General features: G+C 37.9%; 1 protein-coding gene across 7 annotated transcripts in view; it reads right to left on the minus strand.

The window, feature by feature from the left end:
• Positions 1 to 24,008, minus strand: part of ralgapa2 (Ral GTPase activating protein catalytic subunit alpha 2) — an 85,671-nt gene that overhangs the window by 43,977 nt on the left and 17,686 nt on the right. For 3 of the 7 annotated variants that reach the window (XM_017415050.3, XM_017415092.3, XM_037977782.1), the window contains exons 4-29: positions 21,131 to 21,188; positions 19,145 to 19,188; positions 18,818 to 18,998; positions 18,563 to 18,678; positions 18,243 to 18,381; positions 17,548 to 17,756; positions 16,841 to 17,086; positions 16,505 to 16,699; positions 16,161 to 16,295; positions 15,938 to 16,086; positions 15,658 to 15,769; positions 14,823 to 15,060; positions 13,643 to 13,822; positions 11,006 to 11,152; positions 10,518 to 10,640; positions 10,097 to 10,182; positions 9,910 to 10,000; positions 9,561 to 9,734; positions 8,830 to 8,997; positions 7,938 to 8,131; positions 7,581 to 7,679; positions 6,463 to 6,618; positions 2,453 to 2,581; positions 1,394 to 1,522; positions 762 to 820; positions 542 to 650 (exon numbers count right to left, since the gene is read on the minus strand). In XM_017415050.3, coding sequence (XP_017270539.1) covers positions 542 to 650; positions 762 to 820; positions 1,394 to 1,522; positions 2,453 to 2,581; positions 6,463 to 6,618; positions 7,581 to 7,679; positions 7,938 to 8,131; positions 8,830 to 8,997; positions 9,561 to 9,734; positions 9,910 to 10,000; positions 10,097 to 10,182; positions 10,518 to 10,640; positions 11,006 to 11,152; positions 13,643 to 13,822; positions 14,823 to 15,060; positions 15,658 to 15,769; positions 15,938 to 16,086; positions 16,161 to 16,295; positions 16,505 to 16,699; positions 16,841 to 17,086; positions 17,548 to 17,756; positions 18,243 to 18,381; positions 18,563 to 18,678; positions 18,818 to 18,998; positions 19,145 to 19,188; positions 21,131 to 21,188 — 3,666 coding nt within the window. The remainder of the gene's footprint in view (positions 1 to 541; positions 651 to 761; positions 821 to 1,393; positions 1,523 to 2,452; positions 2,582 to 6,462; positions 6,619 to 7,580; positions 7,680 to 7,937; positions 8,132 to 8,829; positions 8,998 to 9,560; positions 9,735 to 9,909; positions 10,001 to 10,096; positions 10,183 to 10,517; positions 10,641 to 11,005; positions 11,153 to 13,642; positions 13,823 to 14,822; positions 15,061 to 15,657; positions 15,770 to 15,937; positions 16,087 to 16,160; positions 16,296 to 16,504; positions 16,700 to 16,840; positions 17,087 to 17,547; positions 17,757 to 18,242; positions 18,382 to 18,562; positions 18,679 to 18,817; positions 18,999 to 19,144; positions 19,189 to 21,130; positions 21,189 to 24,008) is intronic. The other 4 variants (XM_037977780.1, XM_037977781.1, XM_025004998.2 and 1 more) reach the window with 4 other exon arrangements.

A 24,008-nucleotide genomic window follows, 5' to 3' on the forward strand; every position in this document is an offset into this window, starting at 1 on the left:
GGGAGGTGGGGGGTGCTCGAGCAGGAAGCTGCGAGATGTAGCTGCTTAAATTGGCCCACATCTACTGAGAGTGAGCAGCCTGGAAATTACGCCACCGCCCAAAATCCTTTTCCATGAGGAAAAAAAAAGGCAGCCTCCACTGGTTCTCTGCATCTCTTCACTCAGGGAGAAAAGAGGGCTCTTCCAAAATATAACCATGAGTCACATCGCTGGACGCGTTTTATTCTTGCAGCTTTTCTCGCTTCACCATGTTGAAATTGTTCTCCAGTCCTTTTATGCAATCAACTCTCATTTTTGTTAAAACAGAACTCAATGGGGCTTGTTAAATAAAAAACAACTATTACGAACCTATTCAACTAATCCACTCCATTCAGGGCTTTTTTGTCACAACTATGATGTATGAAACAGCTCAGGACGCGAGCGAGTTTAAAAAGTGCGAAATAGTTCCATCTCGAATTTTACATTCAAGTTTGGAGACTTCAAATGGTAGACAAACCTAAACCAGCAGAAACAATACAAGTGATGAGTCTGTGTCACTAACCTTTAGTGTTACTCCCAGAACATTGATGGCGTCTTTAACCTGTTGGTGAATTTCCTTTTGCATTAGCTCCTCGCACACCCACAGGCCCAGGCTGCACACAGCGATGCACCTGAAGGACAGAAACAAAGAGAAATAAAAGCATATGCTACTTTAAGGAGAAGTATCAACTAGAACAACGATAACAGAGAGGAAAAAACCAAACCATGGTTGCAGATCATACCTTGCTCCTTCAGAGTGTTCCCGTGTAGCCGCCTCCAGCAGGATGTTGACCAGATAATCCTGAACGCAACAAGTTCTTCAGAATCACTCAAATAACTATGTCCTGCATTCTTCTGGTGAATGTACAGTTATGTGCGAAATTCTTTAGCAACTCCTCAATTTTTCACATTACGTTTCAAATCATAAGCAATAGTGCTCCAAGGGGGTTTTGAAGGCCTTTCAAAGATTTCATTTTTCAAGGATTGCCTGCTTTTTTCAATTTTAGAAATGCTTTTTTTGTTTAAGTCACTTAACACTGAGCTATAAATCATTCAGGCATAAAATGCTTCCAAAATTCAAGGGATGAACCAGTGTTGTTTTGACACAAACATGTGACCTATAAGAGCCGGTTTCAGGCACATTGTTACGTTTTTTTTAAGACGCAATATAAAAAAATAATAAAGAAAAATAACAAAAAAAAAAAAAAGATGCATTACACACCAACATGCAACTTAACCTATAAAACTCAATAAATTACAAGCCATGACTGAATTAATTCACACAGTTGATTCACTTGTAAAGCTACAGTGAGTTGTTTTTGTTTGTATGTTTTATTGTTGTTTTCTCAGTGCTGCACATCTCGAGCATCTTTACCTTGATATCCTCATTGCCTATATGAACGTCATTAGAGCCGGGCATATGCTGCAGAATGGGAATCTGGAGGTAAAGGTTGGGGAAACAAACAAGGGAGCCCAAGATCATCTGAGCCTCTATCCTTGGAGCCTGACAAAGATTACAGAAAAACAAACAAATAAACAAACACATATACACACACAGAAAAATACAACATTTTTGTTGGTCACAGGAAAATAATGTGCAGCTATACAGTAAAAATCTTTTGGTTCTGAGGAGTCGGACTTTCTTGTAATCTGTGAAGGTCTCAATCAATAGTTTTTGAGGCTTTCTAAAAGGTCTTGATTTTCACTGGTTTTCTGTTCATTCCCAGAATCCGAACATGAGAAGATATTGTGCAGCGTGTGATTAAAATAAGTAAGTTTGCAAAAGGACAAAAGAAGAAGTGTTGGGCCTGAAAATGTATCCACAGCACATGAACAGTGTCTGAAAGTCATGTGTTTAAAAAGTAGAAAAAAATCCAGCAAAGACGTGAGAGATGGATCATCTACTGTACGCCAATTATTCAGCTAATGATGTTCTGGAAATAACCTTGTTGATACTAAAATACTATTTAATGTGTATTAAACTGTGTTATCTTTATTTTTTCACCAATTAAACTAAACAAATAAGAACAATATGCCTTTGTGACAGACTGCTAGTAATAAAGTGCCTAAAGATCTTATTAAAACTTAACACTTTTGCATTTCTTGTGTTTTGGAGCCATTTTATGCCTGAATGATTTAATGAGTCAAAGTTAAATGACTTAACAAACAAAAGATGTATTCCTCTGATAACTGTCAGGTTAAATGGACAGAAAAGCAGCCAAAGACCAAAAAAAAAAAAAACTTTAAATGACCTTTCAGAAAGTCTGCGTTTCTCAAAAACAGTTCAAACACTTTAGAATCTGCCTCCTTAAAAAGCAACGTGTAAAGGAATAACGAAAGACTTGAGAATCTTCTACAGTAATGTCAAATTACTGAGCCATAGATTTCTTTATGACTTAAATAATAACTGAAAAAAAAAGAAAATTGTTTGTACCTCTGGGGATTTGGACGTGAGGATGCGAGCAGCAGCAGTGATAAAATCTCCAAGCAGCATCGTGAAGCCCGGGAGGCCAAGGTAGAAGAACCGAGGAGAGCAGGAACGGATGATGGTGTTCAAAACATCCTGATGACAAGTATGGAAACAATCAGAAACATAAAAATTAAGAATTTATGTAGCCCATTTCACAGATAAAACTGACAAAGGGTTTTGAAAACAACAAAAGAAAAAATAATTTTTAAATATTACAACACAACACTTGTGAATAAGAGTTTTCAGCTGCTTTTTAAAGAACTCAACACTGATAACAGATGGTAAAAACTGAAATAACTCTGCGTCCTTAAAGGAGCAGAACTGTTGAATGTCATTTGCTATGAAATGTTCCTACATTTAAGCTCCTGAGACCCTGCCTCTTCATACAATGACATTAGCTGTCTGCACTATATTTTAGTCTGGTCAACTTAAACCTGTTGTCTTTGTTCTGGGAAATTAGCTTTTAAATAGGATTTTTTTTTCCTTTAATTTTTGAGCTACTAATTGTTTAAAAACAATGTTTGTTTTTTGTGTCCATGAGATCCTCCTAATCTTGAATAACCAGAGTTTTAAAAATGCACACTAAACAAAAGCTGAGGACTCAGGAGGTAAATAATAATAGTAATAATAATTAGTCCTAGATGGAGCAGATAAAGAAAAACCAGAACAGAATCCTGAGGGACCCCCACATGAGGGGAATTTGACATGACCCGGTTTATAGAATCACTGAAACGTAACGTACAAATCATTTCAGAGCTCCATGAAAATCACTGATGTTTCCTGATATCGGACCAGGACAACAAACAGAATATCAGCTGAATCAGAAAAGAAGCTGAAGAATCTGAGCAATTCTCTGCTTGTTTAGATTTACGTTGCGGCTTCTCTGTGCTACTAGCCTTGAGTTTGGTTAAAGCGATAACAGAAAACAATTTGTAAATGGGTCAACGTATGAAAGCCACAACGGGGAGAAAGCTTTCCGGCAGCACAGGCAGAATGCACATTTTAGACATGCTGATGAAAGTAAGACTCAACAGTACGTGACACTAAAGGACAGATAAATCAGAGAGGGGACGGAAGGAGGGAGGTAGCAGATGGATTGTTCACAGTGAATAAAAGGGGACACAAAAGACCTCAACTTTCATGAGTCATATATATGGTAGGTATACTCATAAGCAAACCTGTAATTAAAGCCAGAGACAAGGTATTGTTTCTGTGAGGTACAGCGGCTCAGTGGCAGATGGGTACTCTTTCAACACTGACATATGCTCAACAGCACTAACTGCTTAAGTATGTACAGCATAATAACACACACACACACACACACACATTAAGATGTTAAAAGGTTTTTGTCAAGCTACCCGAAGCAAAAAAAAGCCAATCTCTTTTCTTTTCAATGACAAGAGGAAACACTCATCTTCTGAAAAAAAGACATTGGTATGAGAATGCAGCTTCTCAATAAGACAGAGCGACTGCCCTCGCTTATCTAAGACTTGTTTGTACACATTTGTGTACAAAGCCAAGGTCCAGGTTAGAAACACCTGCCTCCGTGGCTATAAACTTGTGTGAATCGGGCAGTTCAAACATCAGCCCGTTCCTACCTGAACCAAAGGCCATCTTAACAAACACATCCATGCAATTTTTTTCTCTGTAACATAACACCCCAAAACACAAACACACGCTGTACCACCTATGTATTTGTGGCATAAATAACCCAGCCCTTTGGTAAACAGGGGATGCAGGTGAACAAAAGAAGAATAGAATAAACACATGGACGTAATAAGCAGGAAGTCAAACCAACATCAGCACTGCATGTGGAAAATTGGTGGGAAGAGCTTTAGAGCTGAGGGCCAATTTTACCCTCATTTTGTTGGTAATTGACCTCTGAAGCATAATGTGCAGTGCAGTCAGAGGTAATTAGCAGGCAACAAACTGTTTCTTGATTGCCTGAAATAAGCATTTTAGAGGAAGCTACAAATGTAGACGGCAAAGTGCTTTCAATTGTATGTGTAAGTAGAGGGGACCTGATTTCAGGTGTGAGTAAAGAAATCAGAATTGAGAAATGTGGACGAACTGCTTGTGGCGCTGTGTTGGCAGTAGGAATGGCTCCCGGACCAACAAAAGGTGCATTAACGTAACTCTGAATGGAGCCACCTCAGGCCTTTTAATGTGGCCTCATCTCCAGGAAAGAATGTGCTTCAGGGTGACAGAGTTCATCCTGGCATTTCATCACTCTGCACGCTGTCAAATTTTTTATTTGTCTCTATTACTGAACTTGACCATTTCTGATTTAATAATTTATTTATTTTCTTTGGCAATTTCCAATCTTTTTGCACTCATAGACGTCACGAACAAATACAACCTGTTTGTACGTCACAATAAATATTATAAAGGTTTCACCAAAAAAACAAGTTGATTTTGTGTCTGAAAATTTGTCTTCACATCCCTATATGTCCCAAAGTATACTCCAATGTCAGCCTAGACTGTATACCATTTAGATAAAGTGACTTTTATAGCTAGATCACTACAATTGTGCTGCCATCATACCTTTGAGAGCAGTAACCAGCAAGTGACAAAGAAACAGGACAAAAGCCCTGACCTTGGCACTCAGTCAGTTGGAGGGAGAACCCCACTGAAGGAGGAATAGTTGATTCTAATGGTCAGGACTGACTTTGGGATTCCCCCTCCTCTTGTATATAAAACATAGCATCTTAAGACGAGCTGCTGTACTTGACTGACAGATAAGATTAAATAAAACAATCAACAAAAAGCATTTAAAGCACATAAAACCATGAAATAAAACAGCTTGCTCAACTGGTCTTAACAGATGGTTACTTTTACTGTTTAACTTGTGTGAAATTGTTTGTGTAAAAATTGTTTATAAAATGAGCATATGTGATATGAGAAAATAATTTTTTTTTTGGTGCAGAAGGGGGTGGGGGTGGCGGCAGAAAAGGAAGGAGGAGGGAGAGAATGAGAGCCACTTTCTTATGTTAAGCAGGCGTGCGGCTGTCCTCCATTGTGTGGCGTGAGGACTCTTTTCTCTGGCCAATTTGAGCATGCTTCAGTGGCCAGCCTGGCTCTGGCCCCCTAACGCATTATACAGAGCCACAACAAAAGCTGGAGAATGCTGCCTGGTCTCTCAGTGAGCCCCCCTCATTGCTCTACTCTACACTACGTTCCCCAGGCTCCCCTCCTGCTCCTTCACACACACTCGCGCTCACTCGCACACACACAGGCAGGCCAGTCTACTCTGGGCCCCTGGCCGACGTGTCAGTCTAACGGAGCGCGACAGACGTCAATCCTTAATTAATCACGTATACACGGCAGGGGCTCAAAACATTATTTAACGACATGGAAAACATTCTAATAAGCTTGTCGCACTGCCAAGGCGCAATAGAAACCCAGCCAAGAGGGCATATATGCATATATATACGCACACACATTTGTATCCAAAACACCCCCTGCTCACACAGACTTTTTATCCCTGTCCTTTGTTTTGGGGAACTCTATTCATCTCCACTCATCTTTGTCTAGGAGCAATGGAGCTATGCCAGATTTGAATACAAAAAAGGGTGTGGTGAGAAGAGATAGAAGATGCCAAAACACAGCAGTGCTCCTCATCACCACTGGTTGGCAGGCAGATTTTTTTTATTGAAATTGTGCCACAAGTTCTTAAAAATTGTTTAAACCTTTGGCGCCGAATCCTCCTAGTAACCGTCCACAGGTTGATCCCAAATATATATATTTTTAGAGCAAGCAGTTTCTGAAAAGCGTTAAAGTGATAAACGTCAGAAACCACTAGTTGGTTCTAATTTACACATCAGTACCGTACACAAATTAGACGAGTAAAAGGCAAATTGGTAACTACAAATTATAGTTTACAATAGGAGTCAGGGCAGCCAGGTTGGAATGATGCGCCATCTACAGGTGGAAAAAAGGAACAACCGGGTCGAAGAGACACCTGCTGGTTGTACCTGGTCATCGCTGATGAAGCCCTTGTGCATGATGTAGTAAAGGTGCACCAAGAAATCGCTGTTGGGAAGCACATCTTGGTGCCTGGTCATCATCTCACAGATCAGCTTGTAGGCCTGCAGTTTGCCATCCTTGTACTCTGCTGGCAGCATGGTCGCCTGTGGAGGTCAGAACAAATCTACCAAATCCTTTTTTTTTTTTTTAATGCTGAACGAAACTCATACCAAAAATGTAATAATGCATAAAATGTCAGAAAACTGCTGCTACATATCTAATCATTAAGTTTGGGTAACTTTAACATTTCCACTAATTCTACTCATGATAGTCATGATGCTTTCCCCCTCACTGTAATAACAAATAAGAATTTTATTTCAATATTGCCTTGTTATAGAATGAATAATTATTGCTATTGTGAAAAAACAACAAAGTATAAAATAATACATTTTTAAAAAATCTGATTTTTTTTGTGTGTTATAAACTACAGTCTAGTTAGTGAGTCTAGTCTAGTTTGTCACTAATAATTTCTAATATAGCTGGTGGTACAGCTGCTTTTCAGCTCTTATGTAAAGAGATGTTAGCGCAGGTTTTCTTTCCTGCTTAAGATCATTAACAATAAATATTTCGGCTGTGAGAGTTGCTAAATCAAAACCACAAAAATGATATAGGGTTCACTAGTGTGGCAAGACAAATATGTGTTTAAACTTACCAAGACCTGGAAATTAATTGATTTAATATTTATACTTTACTTTACTTTTTGACACTGTGCAGGAACAACATTTGGTTAGTATCATTAAAGAAAGTCCCTGGTACCAACCATGTATTTCAGTACAGAATTGTCCAAAGGCACAATAAACCTTTATTGTTTTAAAAAGCTGATGGCGACACCCCGAGTATGTTAAACTGAATTACTACAGGATTTAAGGAAAATCATTCAGTTTACCTTTTGAAACCATAACCTGCCTAAATGTATGTCCCAAAGGCCCTTAAATGTTACAGAGTGATTAAACTTACTTTAAATCTGATGATAACACCATATGCATTATATAAAATAAAATAAACAAGCATTTAATTAACGTATGTTTTCTGCATGCTTCTTGCTGTGTCCGTGTGGGTTTCATACCCTGAAGAGCCAGGACGCAAGCATTCGAAGAGGAGGGATAAACAAAGGCTGGGGGGGAGAGGATTGATTATCCACACTGATCCCAAGGTTGTCCCGGATCTGTAAGCACATATTTATTTGGGTCAATAAACACACCAGTCATGAAATCTTTGTAGGATTTATGCATAATAAAGTACAGGATAAAGACCTCCTTTCTAAAGTGTATTCAATTATAAAAATGTCAGATAGTTATAAAAATTTCAAACACTTATGATTTTTGTAGGTAGGACTAAAAAGCATTTATCTTTTGACAGTAAGTTATGAAAAGTCATTACAAAAGCACTTCATTTTCATGAAGTTTTTTTTTTTTTTTTGTACCTTGGCCAGTTTGTGCCAGAGTTCATAGAGGTAGGCGAAAACCTTGGCATGGATTTTAGGGCATCGGATATTGTTGACGTCTCCCAAGATACCCAAAATTCTCCTCCACAGGACAAAAGCTGAATCAGGATGCCAACCAGTCAGGGTCCCTCCAGCAATGATGCTGACATCATCAGCGAGACACTCACTACTGTCTGCAGGATCAGAGAGAGGATTGGTTGAAGTTAGAATGGGTGACTGATATACCTGCGTTTGCCATTATAATCAAAGCTGTTATTATATTTGAGAAGGCTGGATTCAGTCAACAAATGCAGATTAACTCTTATTAAAACATCCTGAATTTGAGACTAGCTTAAATAAATTTAACCATCTAATTATTGCTTGAGCAGTTGTTGACTGAATCCTAAAACTCTTTGAGCTTTTTTCCCCCCCACAAATGCCTTTAGGAGTTAGGATTTTAAATGTTATGTACAGGAAAGTGAAACTGTTCTGGGGGAAAAAGGCACAAAAACACAGTCATGCATCATCCCAATGAAACATGATAGAAGAGTGCCACCTAGTGGGCAGAAGAAGAAAATGGAAACAAAAGAAAGTAAAGGCCTCATACTTTTTTTTTTAAACTTATTTGAGAGCAAAGCTATTTTTGGTTTGTTTGTTTGTTTGCAGAGGAACAAAAATATGTTTGTCCTGGGTACTTGGATAGGATTCAAGTACCCAGCGACCTTAAACAGAACAAAGCAGTTACAGAAAATAAAGAGATTTAGTTCATGAACTCGACAAGACACAACAGAATATTATAAAGTAAGAAGAAAACCACGGTGAGGTTGGCATAAAGACAACAGAAAGTAAAGGAGGTAGGTTTGTATGATAAGTAACAGTCAGGCTGTGGTACCCAAGTGGTGTGGCATATGTAAGACAGACTGATGAATGGTGTCATCCAGGGGGTACTCTGTGTGCACCAGCAAGGCTGGTGAAGCGGGGGGGTTCTGGGGGTAGTGATAGTGGTAATTTTGGTGGAGGTAGGGAGGTGCAGAGTGGGGAGGGAAGGCACACTCAGAACCTAAAAACAACAAAAGGGGAAAAGAATAAAACTGGGTTTGAGGTAGGGAACACAGGGACACGATCACAATGCAGAAAACACGGACGCTAACGTACAAGTGAAGGGCAGACAACATTTTATTTATACACAACGATGACAGGAGAAAATTAAAATCTGAATGGTTTTAAAGCTCATTGTGTGACTGAATAATTTTGTTTTTTTTTGGTGTCGGATGAAAATATACTGTACTGTAATGAGTTTTTTCTAAATACCGAATAGCTCAGCAAAATAAGGATCATGGCAGAAACTTGATGGTGATAATTTATTCACTGAAAGTAAGATTACAGGAAGCATCAAAACAACACTAAACTCATATACGCTTGCAAAAAACTGCTGAATGTCTCAAAGAATTGCATCTATATACTGAATGGTTACCAAGGACTTCCCTTCTGTTGCACATTATAGCTTCATGAACCAGACTCTTCTCATGTACCCTGCCAGGCGTCTGCGTTACCAGTTAGCCCAAACTGAGATATCATATATGTTTTAAGGTGCACGCTTTGACCTGTTATCCCCTCTCATACCTGCGAGAGCCTCATGGTGGCTGAGCAGCAGATTGCCCTGGCTCTGGGGATCCGCTGTGACGTCCATGTGAGCCGACTGTGTGGAATGTGTGTCAGCCTCCTCGTCAAATGCCTGCCAGGTAACTTCAGCTTCATTGAGGTAGCCGTTGGATGTCTCACTACTCACACTTTCACCTAGGTAAGGAGGGTAAAACCCAATTTATGAAACACATAAGGCACGTATGGATTAAATAGTCTTTGATGTGTAGGGCGAATCGACTATTCAGTGTTAGTTTCACTGATTTTTAATGATGATGTGTATTAAATCACAGCAATGATCATTTTAAAGGGAATGTTTTGGATTTCTTACTTTTATCTCTGAGCTTCTGCCTGATGAAGTTTGTGTGTCCTTCAGCGCTCCATTCTGTCTCACCTGGACTGCTGCTCTGTCGAATGAGGATCTAGAAATGCAAGCAAAAATAAATAAGAAAAGAAACTTGCACGGAGAATCTGACTTCTTTAACTTAACACAAGAACAAACAAGATTAATCTAATACCACTGGGGGCTCATTGGTTTCCATTCTGCCCTCAGATTTCCTGCTGTCAGAACCACAAGACGTCGGGGAGTACTCTCTCTTCTGATCTGAAAGGTAAAAAGGGATGCTACATAGAAACCTTTTGTTTCATTTAATTTGCTAAAATGCTTTAAGCTCAATGTGAGAAATGCCTTTTTAGCCAAGCTGACCCAAACTGTAGCGATAATTTAAATAACTTAAAAATATAATAAAATCAAAGCCCAGCACTGTAAATAAATATGTTTTTTTTTATGTGTTACAAGACAAGAAGCTAGCAGGAGAGGTATTGTTAATGGTTTTTTTTTTTTTTACAACTAGTTTTCTATTCAGAATGCTTAAGGAGTAATTCCAACCCGGTTGGAGGTTAAACATGTGAGACATCCATCTTTGTGTTTCAGTCTACCTGGTAAAGTGTCGGACAGCTGCTGGGTGATGTCTGAGGTGCTGCTGCTGCGTGGCAGAGGGCTCTCCCTGCCTCCCAGCTCCTCTTCCCCCCCACACTCTGAAAGCTGACTCTCCTCCAGATCTGACGAAGAGAATACATAATTAGTTTATGCTACAAGACTGATTTAATATGTAGTAATACGATGCCTAAACTGGAGACACACTGGGATATGAGTTTGGTTATTTTTAGGGATTTGCAGAGACACTGCAGATGAAAAACGGACATTCATGAAAGCATGGGGGGAAACATGCAGTGGTAATGCTTCACATGCTAGTGTTATTTACATCCCATTTTTTTAACAGCATATTCAGTCCACAAAAAGAAAGTAAAGTTTAAACTTAAAGCTGTCACAACGAACACTGAAAATGGCAGTGAAAGATGGGTTTTAGATGCAGGGTGGAGGTCAAAAACACACAAAGACATGCAGCTCCCAAAACAAACTTTACCTGAGAGTCTATGAGAACAAGCAGAGTTACCAGAAGAGATACCAGGCAAGAAAGAGCTCACAGTGTGGAGCAGCATAGGAACACTTTTAGTAGTGGGCAAAGCCTCGTAAAGATGGACACAGTTGCTGATGGACTGGCTTCGCTTAGCTTCCATCAGGCAAAGATAAAGACAGAAAAGAGACAGCGAAAACAGCACAGAGGTAAATTGACGAAGACAGTCTTTAATGCAAGTGGAGCATCATTTGCTTTTAAAAATATTTAACTTAAAAAGTGAAGGAAACTAAGTATAGCAAAAACAAGGTTTAACAATAATGAAAAAGTCAAAATTGAATTCTGGATAACAGAAAAATGGAACAAACAGCTAAGATTGAGTTGTCTCATAATATTAAAGAAAGAATGAATGAATCATACCAAACTCAGAATAAAGCTACTTAAACTGTAATCTTACAGTAAAATAACAATGTTGATGGCTGTACTGATACTATCTTAAACTGCAACATTAGAGCAACATTAAAGAATTCATTAAAGAATGTTTTACATTTTTCACAGAAATAAATGACAATAAAACATAAAACAAAACTAGTACTTAAATTAAATAAAGTCAAGTTATTTAAATTACAGAATTAATTTGCTTCAAACTCTAGAATAGAACATAAACCATAAACATTAACACTCGCGAGGATAAATAACCAAAATATGAATGGAAATTGAAAAACATTGTTAAACCAGAGAAGAGCAGAGAATCTATGTTTTTGTAACTAAAATGTTTCAGATTGATTCTTAAAAACTGTAATTTGCTACATGAAAAGCCAAGTGTAACATTTTAAGTGCTAAATTTCAAATAAAAAAACTTGCATGGTAAATTTGCTGACAAAAAAGTATTTTTTTTTCTTTTGAAAATGAAAAAAGAAAACAGTTTATAGAAAAACCTGGAGGTTCATTTGTTTCTCCCCCAACAGTTTTCACTAATCTATTGAGTAGCTCATTTTATGAATGAATCACTTACAATTTGTCCATGTGCAACAACTAGTACGTTTTTGAAGCGCACCTTAATGCAATTACCAATAGACCTCAACATGAAAAACAAAAATAAATGTAAAATAAATTAACATTAGTGTAGTAATTACAGTTCATGATCAGACTTGATGTTAGACTGTCTTTTGAACCCATGTAAGTTCCTATCTATGGCATAAGAAACTAAAATTAAAGCAATAAAACTTTATTTTTCTTAACACTAAGAACCAACCACACTATCTGATTAAGTGAAATCTAACAGGCTATATAATGATTCCATTTCTAAGACAGAACATCCTCCTCTACTGTTTTTAGACACTGAATACTTCTTGACAAGTTGCTGTAACCAACAGACACATCTGGTCTTACTTCTGATAATATTCTCCATTTCAGTCTAGGAATAAATTATTATAAACTATTCAGTAAGCATCCAAGCAATGGCAAACGGAGCTTGTTCACTTGGATCTCTGCAGTTGCATATGCTTAATGAGCACCGTAATTAAATACTGAGCCCTTTTCTGTTTATGAAGACAAGATCTCACAACAATAACATCATTTATTTGCATGTGTAAGAGCAACCAAGTTTTGACAGTTGTCAATGCTGATGCATTGCCATTGTGTCTGAATAGCACTTCAGGGTTACTCTCACAGAGACCACTGAAAAAGGATGCTTCTCTTCTTTGCTTTCAGCACACTTTAATTACGCCTTTCAGTAAGAGAGATACGTCGTATCTGCTGCAGGCCGCCACTGCTTCCCATTTATGCATATTAATAAGCATTAATTACACTCTTAATGAAACTATCAAAAACTGCCGTGCAATTGATGTGCGCGCTTTCTCTTGAGGAGCAGAGAGGAGGGCTGTTGGTCCTTTGAAGATCAATGTAGGAGAAATCCAATTAGGCTAAAGAAAGGAGGAGAATCTGAAGCGCTTGCTTTTAATGTCCATCTTTGCTTGCACAGCGACACAAATAAACAAGCTAAAAGAACAGATGCATAAACATGCACATAAGGGACATAATAGATGTGTCAGCACACACACCCACACACTTCATTCTTTAGGCACAAACACAGTTGTTCCTTACTTAACAAGCTTGTAATTGCAGAACATTATTGGTACATTATGTAGGTGTAAAGTCAACGAACAAAATGGAATCATCTTATTTTTTTATTATCTGAATAAAGTTTGTTTTTGGAAAAAAGGGCCTTATAGCAAATCACTTCTCTGCTGCCTTTTCAGGTCAACCTATTATTTAAGCTCTCACTTCCTTATCAGATAAAGGCTGTTTGCAGGGTAAAAAGCTGGCTTTTGACATGCTGTAAAGCGAGTTGTGTTGTATGCCTGCAATCAAGCTGACATGGAATTTGTTGACGCTGGCGATACGTAACAGGCAACAATGAGGGCCATCTGCTGGCCTTTGTGTCTACTGTTTGGCCTTTCAGTGGCACCTGGGCCAGTGTACACATCGACCCATCAACCCCGTGCTCCAAGACCTTATAGAGAACCCGGCCAAGTGCCAAAGAAAATAAATAAAGGCATATAAAATAGTGCATACATGAGAAGCTTTTATATACTTTTTTGTGTCATCTGCTGGTAAAGCTAACAAAACTGTGATATTACTGACCAGAGGCTTTCTGTCGGACGTTGTTGCGAGCCTTCTCCACACCAGGAGCTCCTGAAGTTGTGGCTGAGCGAATCCTCATGGGCTCCTGGACTCCTGGGCCAACCTGCTCCCCTTGGTTTCTCCAGCTCAGCGAAAAAGAACGAGCAACTGCAGCTGCCTTTTGGGAGTCCTGGATCACTCCTGACATACGAACACAAGACTTTCAGAAAGCTGCTACTGATTGCTTTTATATATATATATATATATATATATATATATATATATATATATATATATATATATATATATATATATATATATATTTCAAGTTAGTCATATCAAAGTGCTTTTGCATTTTTTACACTTTTTAAAGTTTATTTTAAACAGCAAATTCAGCTACATGTTTTTTTGCTAATAATAGTTTACGACATACACCGTGACTTCACACACTTTATGATAAACCTCTCATCCAAAAGGTGGCACTTGAGCAAACTTAACCCAAAAAAGAACAAATGCAATTCACTATTATCTAAAAAAAAAAAAAGGTGAATTTTCTTTTGCTCACCACTAGAGGGTGCTCATATACAATCAGTGATACAGGTAATACTGAACCATGAATGTTTGTGATAAGGAGTTTTTAAAAAAAGGTTGATACAATTTAAAAGTAACTTCAATTTATTCAGTAATTAACAATTCTCCTTAAAAATCTTTGAATGAAACTTCTCTAGGGGCTGGTTGTGGCTTTTAAAATTTGTTTTCAAAAGCAGTAGATTTTTAAGTTGTGAGTACATTAATTGATTCAGCATTAGCCTGAAAACATAATAATGAACGAAGACAGTTTAGTTGACAGGAGAAATCTGGGCAGTTTGTTTGTTGACCTATTTTTACACATTTTAGCCTTATCTATGGTAGTTTAATTTATGGCAATTTGACATTTAAAAGCCATTTTGATTCACTTATGTACGCTATAACAATGTAGCAACCAATACTGAGGACAAAAAGCATCAGCATCAATCTTTTTATGATTGATGGGTTAAGAACTGCAATTTACTGACAAATGAAGTCAGATACTGACTTCAAAATTGCCACAGTAAACCTACAAAAATAACAAAAACAAAATATAAACACATCAATTTGGAAAAAACTGAAATTATTCCTCCCCAAAAAAACCTAGACATCTTTTCTCAGTTCTTCCTCTTACCGCGTCCTCTCTGCTTCTTTTCTTTCTGTTCGCTGAGTTTGTCTAAAGGCAAGTTGGCCATGTCCAGGCAGTAAACAGAGCGTGCCAGCACAGCCGTCAGCGAGTCCATGATGCTGGCCCACTCTGTCACCAGCTCCTCCCAGCAGGTAAGAGACGAGAGCACTGCCAGCAGCTCGTCCCACAGCTCCCGGGAGATAAATACACACAGGTTTGCTCGCACCCATGCCACAATAATAGTCTGAATGCAGGAAGAGGAAAGATAAATGGGTTTAGATAAACGTAGGTCAGCAACAGGAAGTTACAGATTCACATTAATCCTGTGTTACTAAATCAAATCAAATAGAAATAAAAATAATAAATACTGAAGAGATCTTGTTTTTTCATAAAGAGCTGCACTCCTTATGTTCTAATAATCTAATATTAAAAAAAATCAAAAATAAGTTTGCCCTCATAAAGGTGAACATGTACACAGGAAGGCTGTTGGTTAAAAGCAAGAGCACCAGAGGGCAACACAGTACATGTTATGATGATATATTTATAAATTACTTCATTTATTTGTCATATTTTAGAATTTATTTTATTTAAAGTGGTTCTAAACAGAAACTAAAATTAGATAAATACAACCGCAAAAGAATAAAAACACAACATATGTGCCATTATTTTAGAAAATACTAAATAATACCACTGCTATATTAAATCATAAAGAAATGGAACTCATATTTTAGGACTCTGTCAGCTTTTATCATATACTGAAGGTCAATCTTTTTTTAGTGATCAATTTTACCAACCCTATTTGTAGATCATCTAAAGTGAGACAAAGTAAATTTAATCATACCCTAAAAAGTAAGGATGCTAAACTTTCAGCAAAACTGTCTTTTCTTTGGTTTTCATGCGGCCTCTTCATTACAGCCTCTGTGATCCTCAGCAGCACTTGTAGCATCTGTTCCCTGAAAAACAAACAGCATATGAACAGAACGGTGTCAACCAAAAGGAACAAAACATAAAACAAGTGTGAAATATAACCTGAAGAAACTTGGCAATCATAAAGGGATAGCTGTGAGAATTTGTGAAAGCAATATGGAACATAATACTTATTTATTTAACATTTTACTGACCATGTCTGCATACTCATGCTGTGCTCCATGATCATGTGCCGGTAGATGCTGAGAACGTTCTTGCACACCTCAACTTGGTTTTCCAGGAGTTTAGGTACATCATGGCATGGCTCCAACAGGAACACATTAGACGAATTGGTCAGGAACACCTGCGCACATACATAAAATAAAAGTAAGCCAACTAAAACCTCAGCAACAACATGATTTGAGCATCTGGGCAGACCTGTAGTGTGGGCTGGATTCCAGCCTTGACGTCCCTGTTCTCCTCCTCGGTAAGAAAGCCCCTGTTGATGGCACTGCTGAACGAGTAGGTCCTCCCCCAGCTGGACGATCGTTTGTGACCCTGACTTTCTCTTGCCTTAAAGAAAAAAGAAAGATCAGTCAAAACATAGGCTAAGATACAAACTATAACAAAAACAGATAAGTGGTTTTCTATTGTAATAATACACAGTTGCCTATTTTACACAGCTTTACACTGACAGTCTTACTAGAAATATATTAGCACAGAAAAACTTGTCACATACAACATGTGACAAGATAATACGAGTCCACTGAGCAGCATCTTACTGTGATTTTTACTTGTACGTGAATGTTGTTCGTCTCTGAGCTGGGAATCTGCTCAGAACCATCATCCACTTCATCTTCCGGTGTAGTTTTGTCAGGCTCTGACATGAAGACAGGCTTCTCCTGCAGGATCCACTTTCTGTACACTTTGGTCACCTTCCTGGTTGCTGAAGCTTCACAAGATGGCAATAGGAAAGCCTTTGGAAAGGGACAATGACTATTAATAATAACATAATAAGTGTTTAAAACAGTCATAAGGATGGAAGAAAATTGAATTTTAAAAAAAGGCCACAAGAGGGCAACACAGTACAGGTTATGGTGGTGCAAAAATAAATGTACCTGGTGGAAGACTTCATTGACAAAATTGACATTGTCCCTGGTGGACATGAGAATGGAATGCACCATGTCATAGACATGTTTGTGCTCCTCCTCAATGCTACACAGACTGGAATCACTCGGCCGTCGGTCAGACAGCGTGCTGCTGTTGGAGTGGCTCTTCTCAGCATCCCCCGATGGCCCGGTTGTATCGCCGTCAGATGTCTTATCTCTCTCCTTCTCCTGGCTGCTACTGCCTGCAGTGACAGTCTGAAAAGGAGACGGCGTTAGAGGGCACTGAACAAGCCGATGTTCACCACAAGGAAGACTCCTCAAAAGTAAATAAGTGGTCACTAGAATTTCATTTCCACTGTTCATCATCAACCGCAATGGAGGACAAACTGGTGTGTTAGACATAACTTTAAACTGTTTTTAAAGAGTTTTCATTGCATATATTTTGTTTTTTTATGAATACAGAAAACTGAATACAGAAACTAACAGCAATCATAAAGCCTTTTTGCTAATTTAACTGTTAAATAATTTTGTAGATGTGTTGAACTGCAGTTTATGACAGGTCTCTTACTTTGCATGTCACAATTGATATAAATAGATGAAACTTTCATTTTATACGTACGTACAGTATAAACCATTGGTGCAAAGGTATCCCAGTAACAGTGCTTGATTCTTTATGACAGAGTAAGAAATCAACAGAAGAGTGCTGTTGCGTTTACCTGGATGAGTTTGGGAATGACCTCGGTGCCGTTCTTGGCGCTCTGCACCGCCGCAGTGCTGCTGACATACTTCTTCTCCAGGAAGAAAGTGACTAGCCAGGTGATGAAGGCCACTCTGGGTGCCAGGTACTGGTCCCTCGTGCAGAAAGTGCTCTCATTGTTCCGCGTCACTGGTACATACAGGGGTTTTGGTCTGTGATGGGGAAGCTCTGAACAAGGCCGAGCACGGAGAGTGGAGGAAACAGACAAAGAGAGGGATATGTCAAATATCAGATCCAATTTTAGATTTGTTTTTTTTTTCCTTCTAGAAATTAGGCTGTTCAACAACAATAACTTTATATACCTTTCCATGTTTAAAACACTGCTGCTCTGAAGTTGGCATGCAACAAATAACATCATTAGGGTTTAATATTCAAACCTATGATAAACATTATTGACTTAACTTGCATATAAAATGTAAATGTGACAAGCTTTTGTTCACTTTTTTGATTTGTTTGTTTGTTTTTTTTGCTTTGTGACCTTTAGTGCTGCTTGAATTTATAAGATTTAAATCATAACTTTTCAAACTGTATCAAAGCAGACATCACATACCATACATGAGTTTACAAAAGTAACTTTTTATGCACAATGTAAACATTTGCAGCAAGAAATTATTTGAGACAAATATACTGAATGTATTCTGTGGCTAAGCTTACCCAGTAAAGGTTTGTAGAGGTTTGTGAGTTTGCTGAAGGAGGGGAATAGATGTGGAAGGTAGTACTTCTTAAAAAGACTGAAGAGAAACCTGAAGCCCGTGTCCAGATTTTCCTTGTTCTTCCATTCTAAACTGGAGGCCTGGCAGACAGCGTGACAGTGAAGGATAGGACAAGGCTTCAATACCTCTCAGAGTGTTATTCACTGTTTATATGTAGCTAAAAACCTAATTTCTACATCAAAAAACTGAAAACATACCCATGTTGCTTCTGTAACTGCCCAGTATTAAACTATTCTTGTACTTAAAAAACATTATTATTACCTGGATAACCATATACTTGAGCAATGTTTCAAGGATGTAACAGGTCAGGTCATCTGCAGTTTTTTCTCCCACCACTGCCGGAACAAGTGGTGTAATCTCCTCAGGCACCACCTTAGCTGCTCAAATAAAAAAAAAATTAAATCAATGCAACACATACAAAAGAAAAAACAAAATCAGAACTAAAGAAATCCAAAGCTCATAATAATATAAATGCTGCACAAATGTGTGTATTTCTCTGCGTCTGCTTTGACTCACCATCTGGGGGGTTAGAAAACGGGTTGTAAATGATGGTGTCAAGAGTGCAGGGTCCTCTGGAGGACGGAACAGCAGGGAATCCTGGAATTAGGCAGGCAAAGATAAGGAACTGCTCCTCGGCACAGTTGTCCCTTAGTGCCTGCAGCCACAGCAGGAACAGACGGATTCCCTCACAGCGGATCTGGACACAATAAGAGATCATGAATTTCCACACAAAGGAAGGCTAGTTACAACATCTTAATGAACACAGGAGTGTCCACCATCTTTGGGGCCTCGTATGATCCACAGTGAAGCAGGCTGCTGGCATACACAGCAGAGTTTACTTACTTTAAATGAGTTTCCAGTGTGTAGAAGTTTTTTCAGAATAGAACCTAGAGAAAAGAAAAAGTGTATTAGTTACAAATTTCAGCAAAACAATCTTTAAAAATACATAAAATGACAAACAGCACAAAGTGTCATTTCCACAGAGACAAACTGACTTTGATAGGTCACCATAAGTCTTTGGGTAAAGTGGCACGGCCTCACATATTTATGATGCTAATTAACATCAGTTTTCAGAAACATGCACTGATAAAGGCAGCCTTCTTCCACTATTATCCAATGAGAGGTTTCTAGAAATTTAAATTGTTGAAGTACATTGAACAAATAAAGGCAGGTTAATCAAAGATTTCATCCTAAAGCAATGTTGTGGTCGGGACCCCAATGTGGGTCACCCAACACCAAGTAGGGGTCCTCAGATATTCTCCAAATATCAAGTTACAATTAAAAACCCAGTTTTTAAGATATATTTACACCATAATTGTTACATACAAGTCATTTAATGATTTAAAAAATAGCTAAATGGATGCTAAGACTATAAAATAAGGGCATAATGACGACACAAACAGAGTCATTAGCACTTTTGGATATTTAAACAGCCAACAGATGGGGTCACACACCTTTGTCACTGTTATTTTATGGGTCGGAAGCTGAAAAGTATTGGGAACTACTGTCCTAAAGAACTGTAATGTCCTGGCAAATTAATTCATCTCACTAGCTTTGTGCTGAAGGCAGGAATGAGCTTCTCTGTCAGACCAATCGAAGCTTGTTGGTTCATAAATATTACACAAAGAGGGTTTGAGGTGTAATCTAATTTGTTGAGCAATCTGTGCAACATTCATCTCTCAGAACAGTTACCTGTTCAATGCTACAGTAATCCTTTTTTATATAAGATTTCTGGCATCTGAGACATTTTCTTTCTTGTTCATCACTGAAGACCACTTTCCTAACGTACTCCAGGATCCCTGATTCAAACACGTAGCACTATCACGGCCTGAACGGCCGACAATCTTCACCAGTACAAAAGAAAATACAAAGAAAGAGAAAATACGTGTAAGAAACTACTACGACATGCTGCCACTGGTGCGGTGCATTCTTGAAGGGCCTGTTAATTTCTTTAACTGGTAGTAATTTCATTCATTTTAGAAGTGCAGCAAAGCGGACACGTTTTTGAATTCAGGAGCATGTTTCTCTAGCCTTCAGCAGAATGTTGGATGCACAATAGTCCAATTGAATCCTTTCATACTCATGGGTCTGGGGACAGAAGTACCATAATAGAGTGTGTGAAACATCTGTGACCTTGCAATCTTCTACATGAAAGGCACAAGTTGTTAATGTCATTCCAGATACTCAAGGAATTTGTCAAAAGGCACTGATTTCTATCTGCAATGGAACTGGATGGAACATTAAATAAATAAATAAAGACTGTGAGAGAGTTTTCTTTGCTCAAGTATATAAAGGACAATACTGCATCTTGACCAGATAAGTGTAATAGGAAACTGAGTGCAGAGGGAATAAGAGGCAGCTTTAAACCCGTCACGGTTTTCTCGCTGAAAAAATGAGTCCTGATATTAGAAATTATAAGCCTGCAGGACTGACCGATCTGCAACGATCTAAACCTGGACTGTTTGGCTACAAAAAGGCAGACAAACAACTGCTATAACTGGGGTTAGTGCTTTTTGCAAAGGTTTTAATTTTTGGGCAGCACTGATATTATGCAAGCATAATTCAATTACTTATTTGCATTTCAAATGAAGCGTTCATTTGCATTTCCCATTTGCATTCTTCTTCTAAAACCAATTATTTTCTCCTCATTACCGAAGGCTTAGGCATGCTTCTGATGACATTTTTTTTTGTCCTTAAAAAGTTCTCTGAGGTTAAGGAAGCTCAAAGAAGGAAGACAGATACACAACATAAAACAGCTGTAGAGGTTGTAAAAAAAGATAATAGTGAGTGTCAAAGAATTTAAATGGAGAAAATGTTAAAGGTGCATACCTATACTGTGAAACTGCCATCTGTTGTAGATTTTCTCTGGCAGAAGTTGTAGAATTTTCTGAAAAAAAAGACAAAAAAATGATTAGGTTTATTTAAAAATCAAAAGTTCAAGTTTTTTTTAAAAATTCAGGAAACATTGAAGCAACAATAAAAAAAAGAGTAGTAGTTTGTATTAGATACCAATTTCTTCATCAAGGTTCCTGATAATTAAGCTTTCTTTTAAAGATGTAACACTTTGTCAACTATCTGACTGAATGAGCAGAAAAAACAAATAATTTAAATTAGAAAAAAAGAAGACATTTTAAATGTTTACAAATTGGGCATCATACATTTTGTAGCTTACGACTTTAGTTATAATAATGTATTGTTTGTGTTTGTGATTTTTACCTTATATCATTTATCTGTAAATGTTTTTTTTACTTTTACTTTATTTTATTTTATTTTTTCATATGGACCTATTTGTGTCTTTAATAAAAAGTTGACTGATTGATTGATTGATTGATTGATTGATTGAATACTGCTTTTGTGTGTTACCAATGAAATGACATTTTTTTGCACCATTTAAAATGTTTAAAATAAACTTACCTACAATTATAAAGACAAAATAATGGACAGTTCTGGTTTTTGCATCTGAAGTCCCAATGATTGTTTGTATTCTTGAATAATCAATTGTCAGCAGCATAAAAATATTTTATACAATAAAAGGGAAATAATAGCTAGCTGCAAAGAAGCAGCTATTTTATTTTTTAATTCAGAACAGCTAAAAATGGTCTATTTAATTGTTTTAGTGAAAAGCTTTGCTGGTTCTGACAAGCTGTTACCCTTTAGTCTTGTCTAGTTTCATTGACTCTCATTAAAAACATCATAGTTCAGGACAAAACTCAGAATCACAACATACTTTGGGTTCAGATTAACCAGATAGCTGAAACTGACTTTTCTAATTTGGTTTTCAGAAACCCATGGCTAACATAAACTTGGCTACATCAAGTTTCTCAGGTTGTCTTCATAACAACCAACTTTTCTTTGTTAAGTGGCAGGTTTTGACCAAAGGAGGACCAAATCCTTCCTCTTTGATTCATGCTACTGTGAAACCCTGCGACACAAGAGAGCACTCATCGCCTCAGCGGAAACCACTTTTTAACTCAATTAGTGCACCCTAACCTTTCAGCAGTCTATCATTATTCCCGGGTCTACCCACAGGTTAACTGGGTCTCTTTAGAGAGATTGAAAAAAGGCAGTGGTCCCTCGCTGGCTGATTCAGTTCACGGTGAGCAGCTGAATCCTTAGTGGCTCAATTCTCATCAAAGTCTAATCACTGACCCAATAAGACTTCATGGACGTAATGGAGAGATCGTGCCAGTCTTTTACTGCTTCATAGATGCAGCTTTGACCCACTCAAACAGACAAGCAATGCTGGTCAGCATAATAAAAAGCTCATCTGGCCTGGACGGTGAGAAATGCAAAGAAGCAAAGGATACACAGCATGATCGAAAAAAAAAAACTGTGCTAGACTTTTGTGACTGCAAAGATTGAGTCCCCTGCAGCTACATGCTGCATGAGTATTTCACAGAAAAATATAAATTGGAAAAAATAACAGGGTTTGCATAAAAAGGTGTGATTTTAAAGAGACAGAGTAATAAATCCTTAAATGCTAAAAAATTTTTTGTTGATACCAAGAAGTCAAATGCTTCTACTTCATTTCTTTCAAATGTTTCACTCAGCCATAGGTTCACATCCTATATTTTACAAGCTATAATTGTTATAACTGGTCTGAAAGATTAGATCATTTGTTTGGCCTTTTCTTTTTCATTTTATCCCGAGACATCCAGGGATCCAGAAGTCAGTCCATGTTGCGTGTCCTAGTTTGTCAACACTTTGCCCCACCTTTTTGTCCTTTGAGACCAAATCCTTGTCATTATCAGAGACAACGGTGATGCTGAAAGACATGCATCACTTTAAAGAGGCATAAGATGACAATCCATATGGTTCAACTTCTCTGTGATCCACAGACGTGATTGATATGCGTATACAGACGTGCGGCTGCACCTTGGTATTGATCCCACAAGGGATTATTACATCTCAGTACAGGGGCTGTACTGGCCGTCTTTCCCGTGTCTCCTTGGGGCAGCAGAGACATTATGTTCGGCAGCACAGCAGGGTAGTCTCCTTAAAGCCTTACTCTGTATGTGAATTTGTGCTTACAGACACAATAACGTTGTCTTTCTTCTCACAGAACACCAAAAAAAAAAAAAAAAGAGGGTAGAAAGAACATGGACAAACTAACTCCAAAATACTCCCCGTGGAGAGGGAATGGAGGCTCCAACAATGATGAATTTACTGGCTGATATGAAGCAAATGCAAAGTCTGCTGGGCTAGAGGTTGGAGGAGTTACTCTAATCTGCAGCCTTACTCCAGCATAGAGATGAGGGCATTATTGTCACACAACTGCAGCCTTAACACATTTACATGATCCGCACTTAGGTTTCCAGTGGCAGAGCCTGAGCATGACACAGAATATAGGTGGTCTACAAAAGCTTTTTGACGGCAGTAGCACACATGCAGCGATCTATGAAAGAAAAAAAAAACAAAAAAAACAACGGCCCTGTACATTTAGTTTAGGACTTCTGAGAACATCAACGGATGAAGAAAACTTACAATAACAGTGCAGGCAAAGCTCACCTATCTACAGAAATAAACCAAACCTACATACACATATATTGTTGCAGTGATCAGAGTATACAGGTGCTGGTCATAAAATTAGAATATCATGAAAAAGTAGATTGATTTCAGTAATTCCATTTAAAAAGTGAAACTTGTATATTATATTCATACATTACATACAAACTCATATATTTCAAATGTTTATTTCATTTAATTT

This window comes from Kryptolebias marmoratus, linkage group LG10 (genome assembly GCF_001649575.2).
Source record: "Kryptolebias marmoratus isolate JLee-2015 linkage group LG10, ASM164957v2, whole genome shotgun sequence".
NCBI classification, from domain to species: domain Eukaryota; kingdom Metazoa; phylum Chordata; class Actinopteri; order Cyprinodontiformes; family Rivulidae; genus Kryptolebias; species Kryptolebias marmoratus.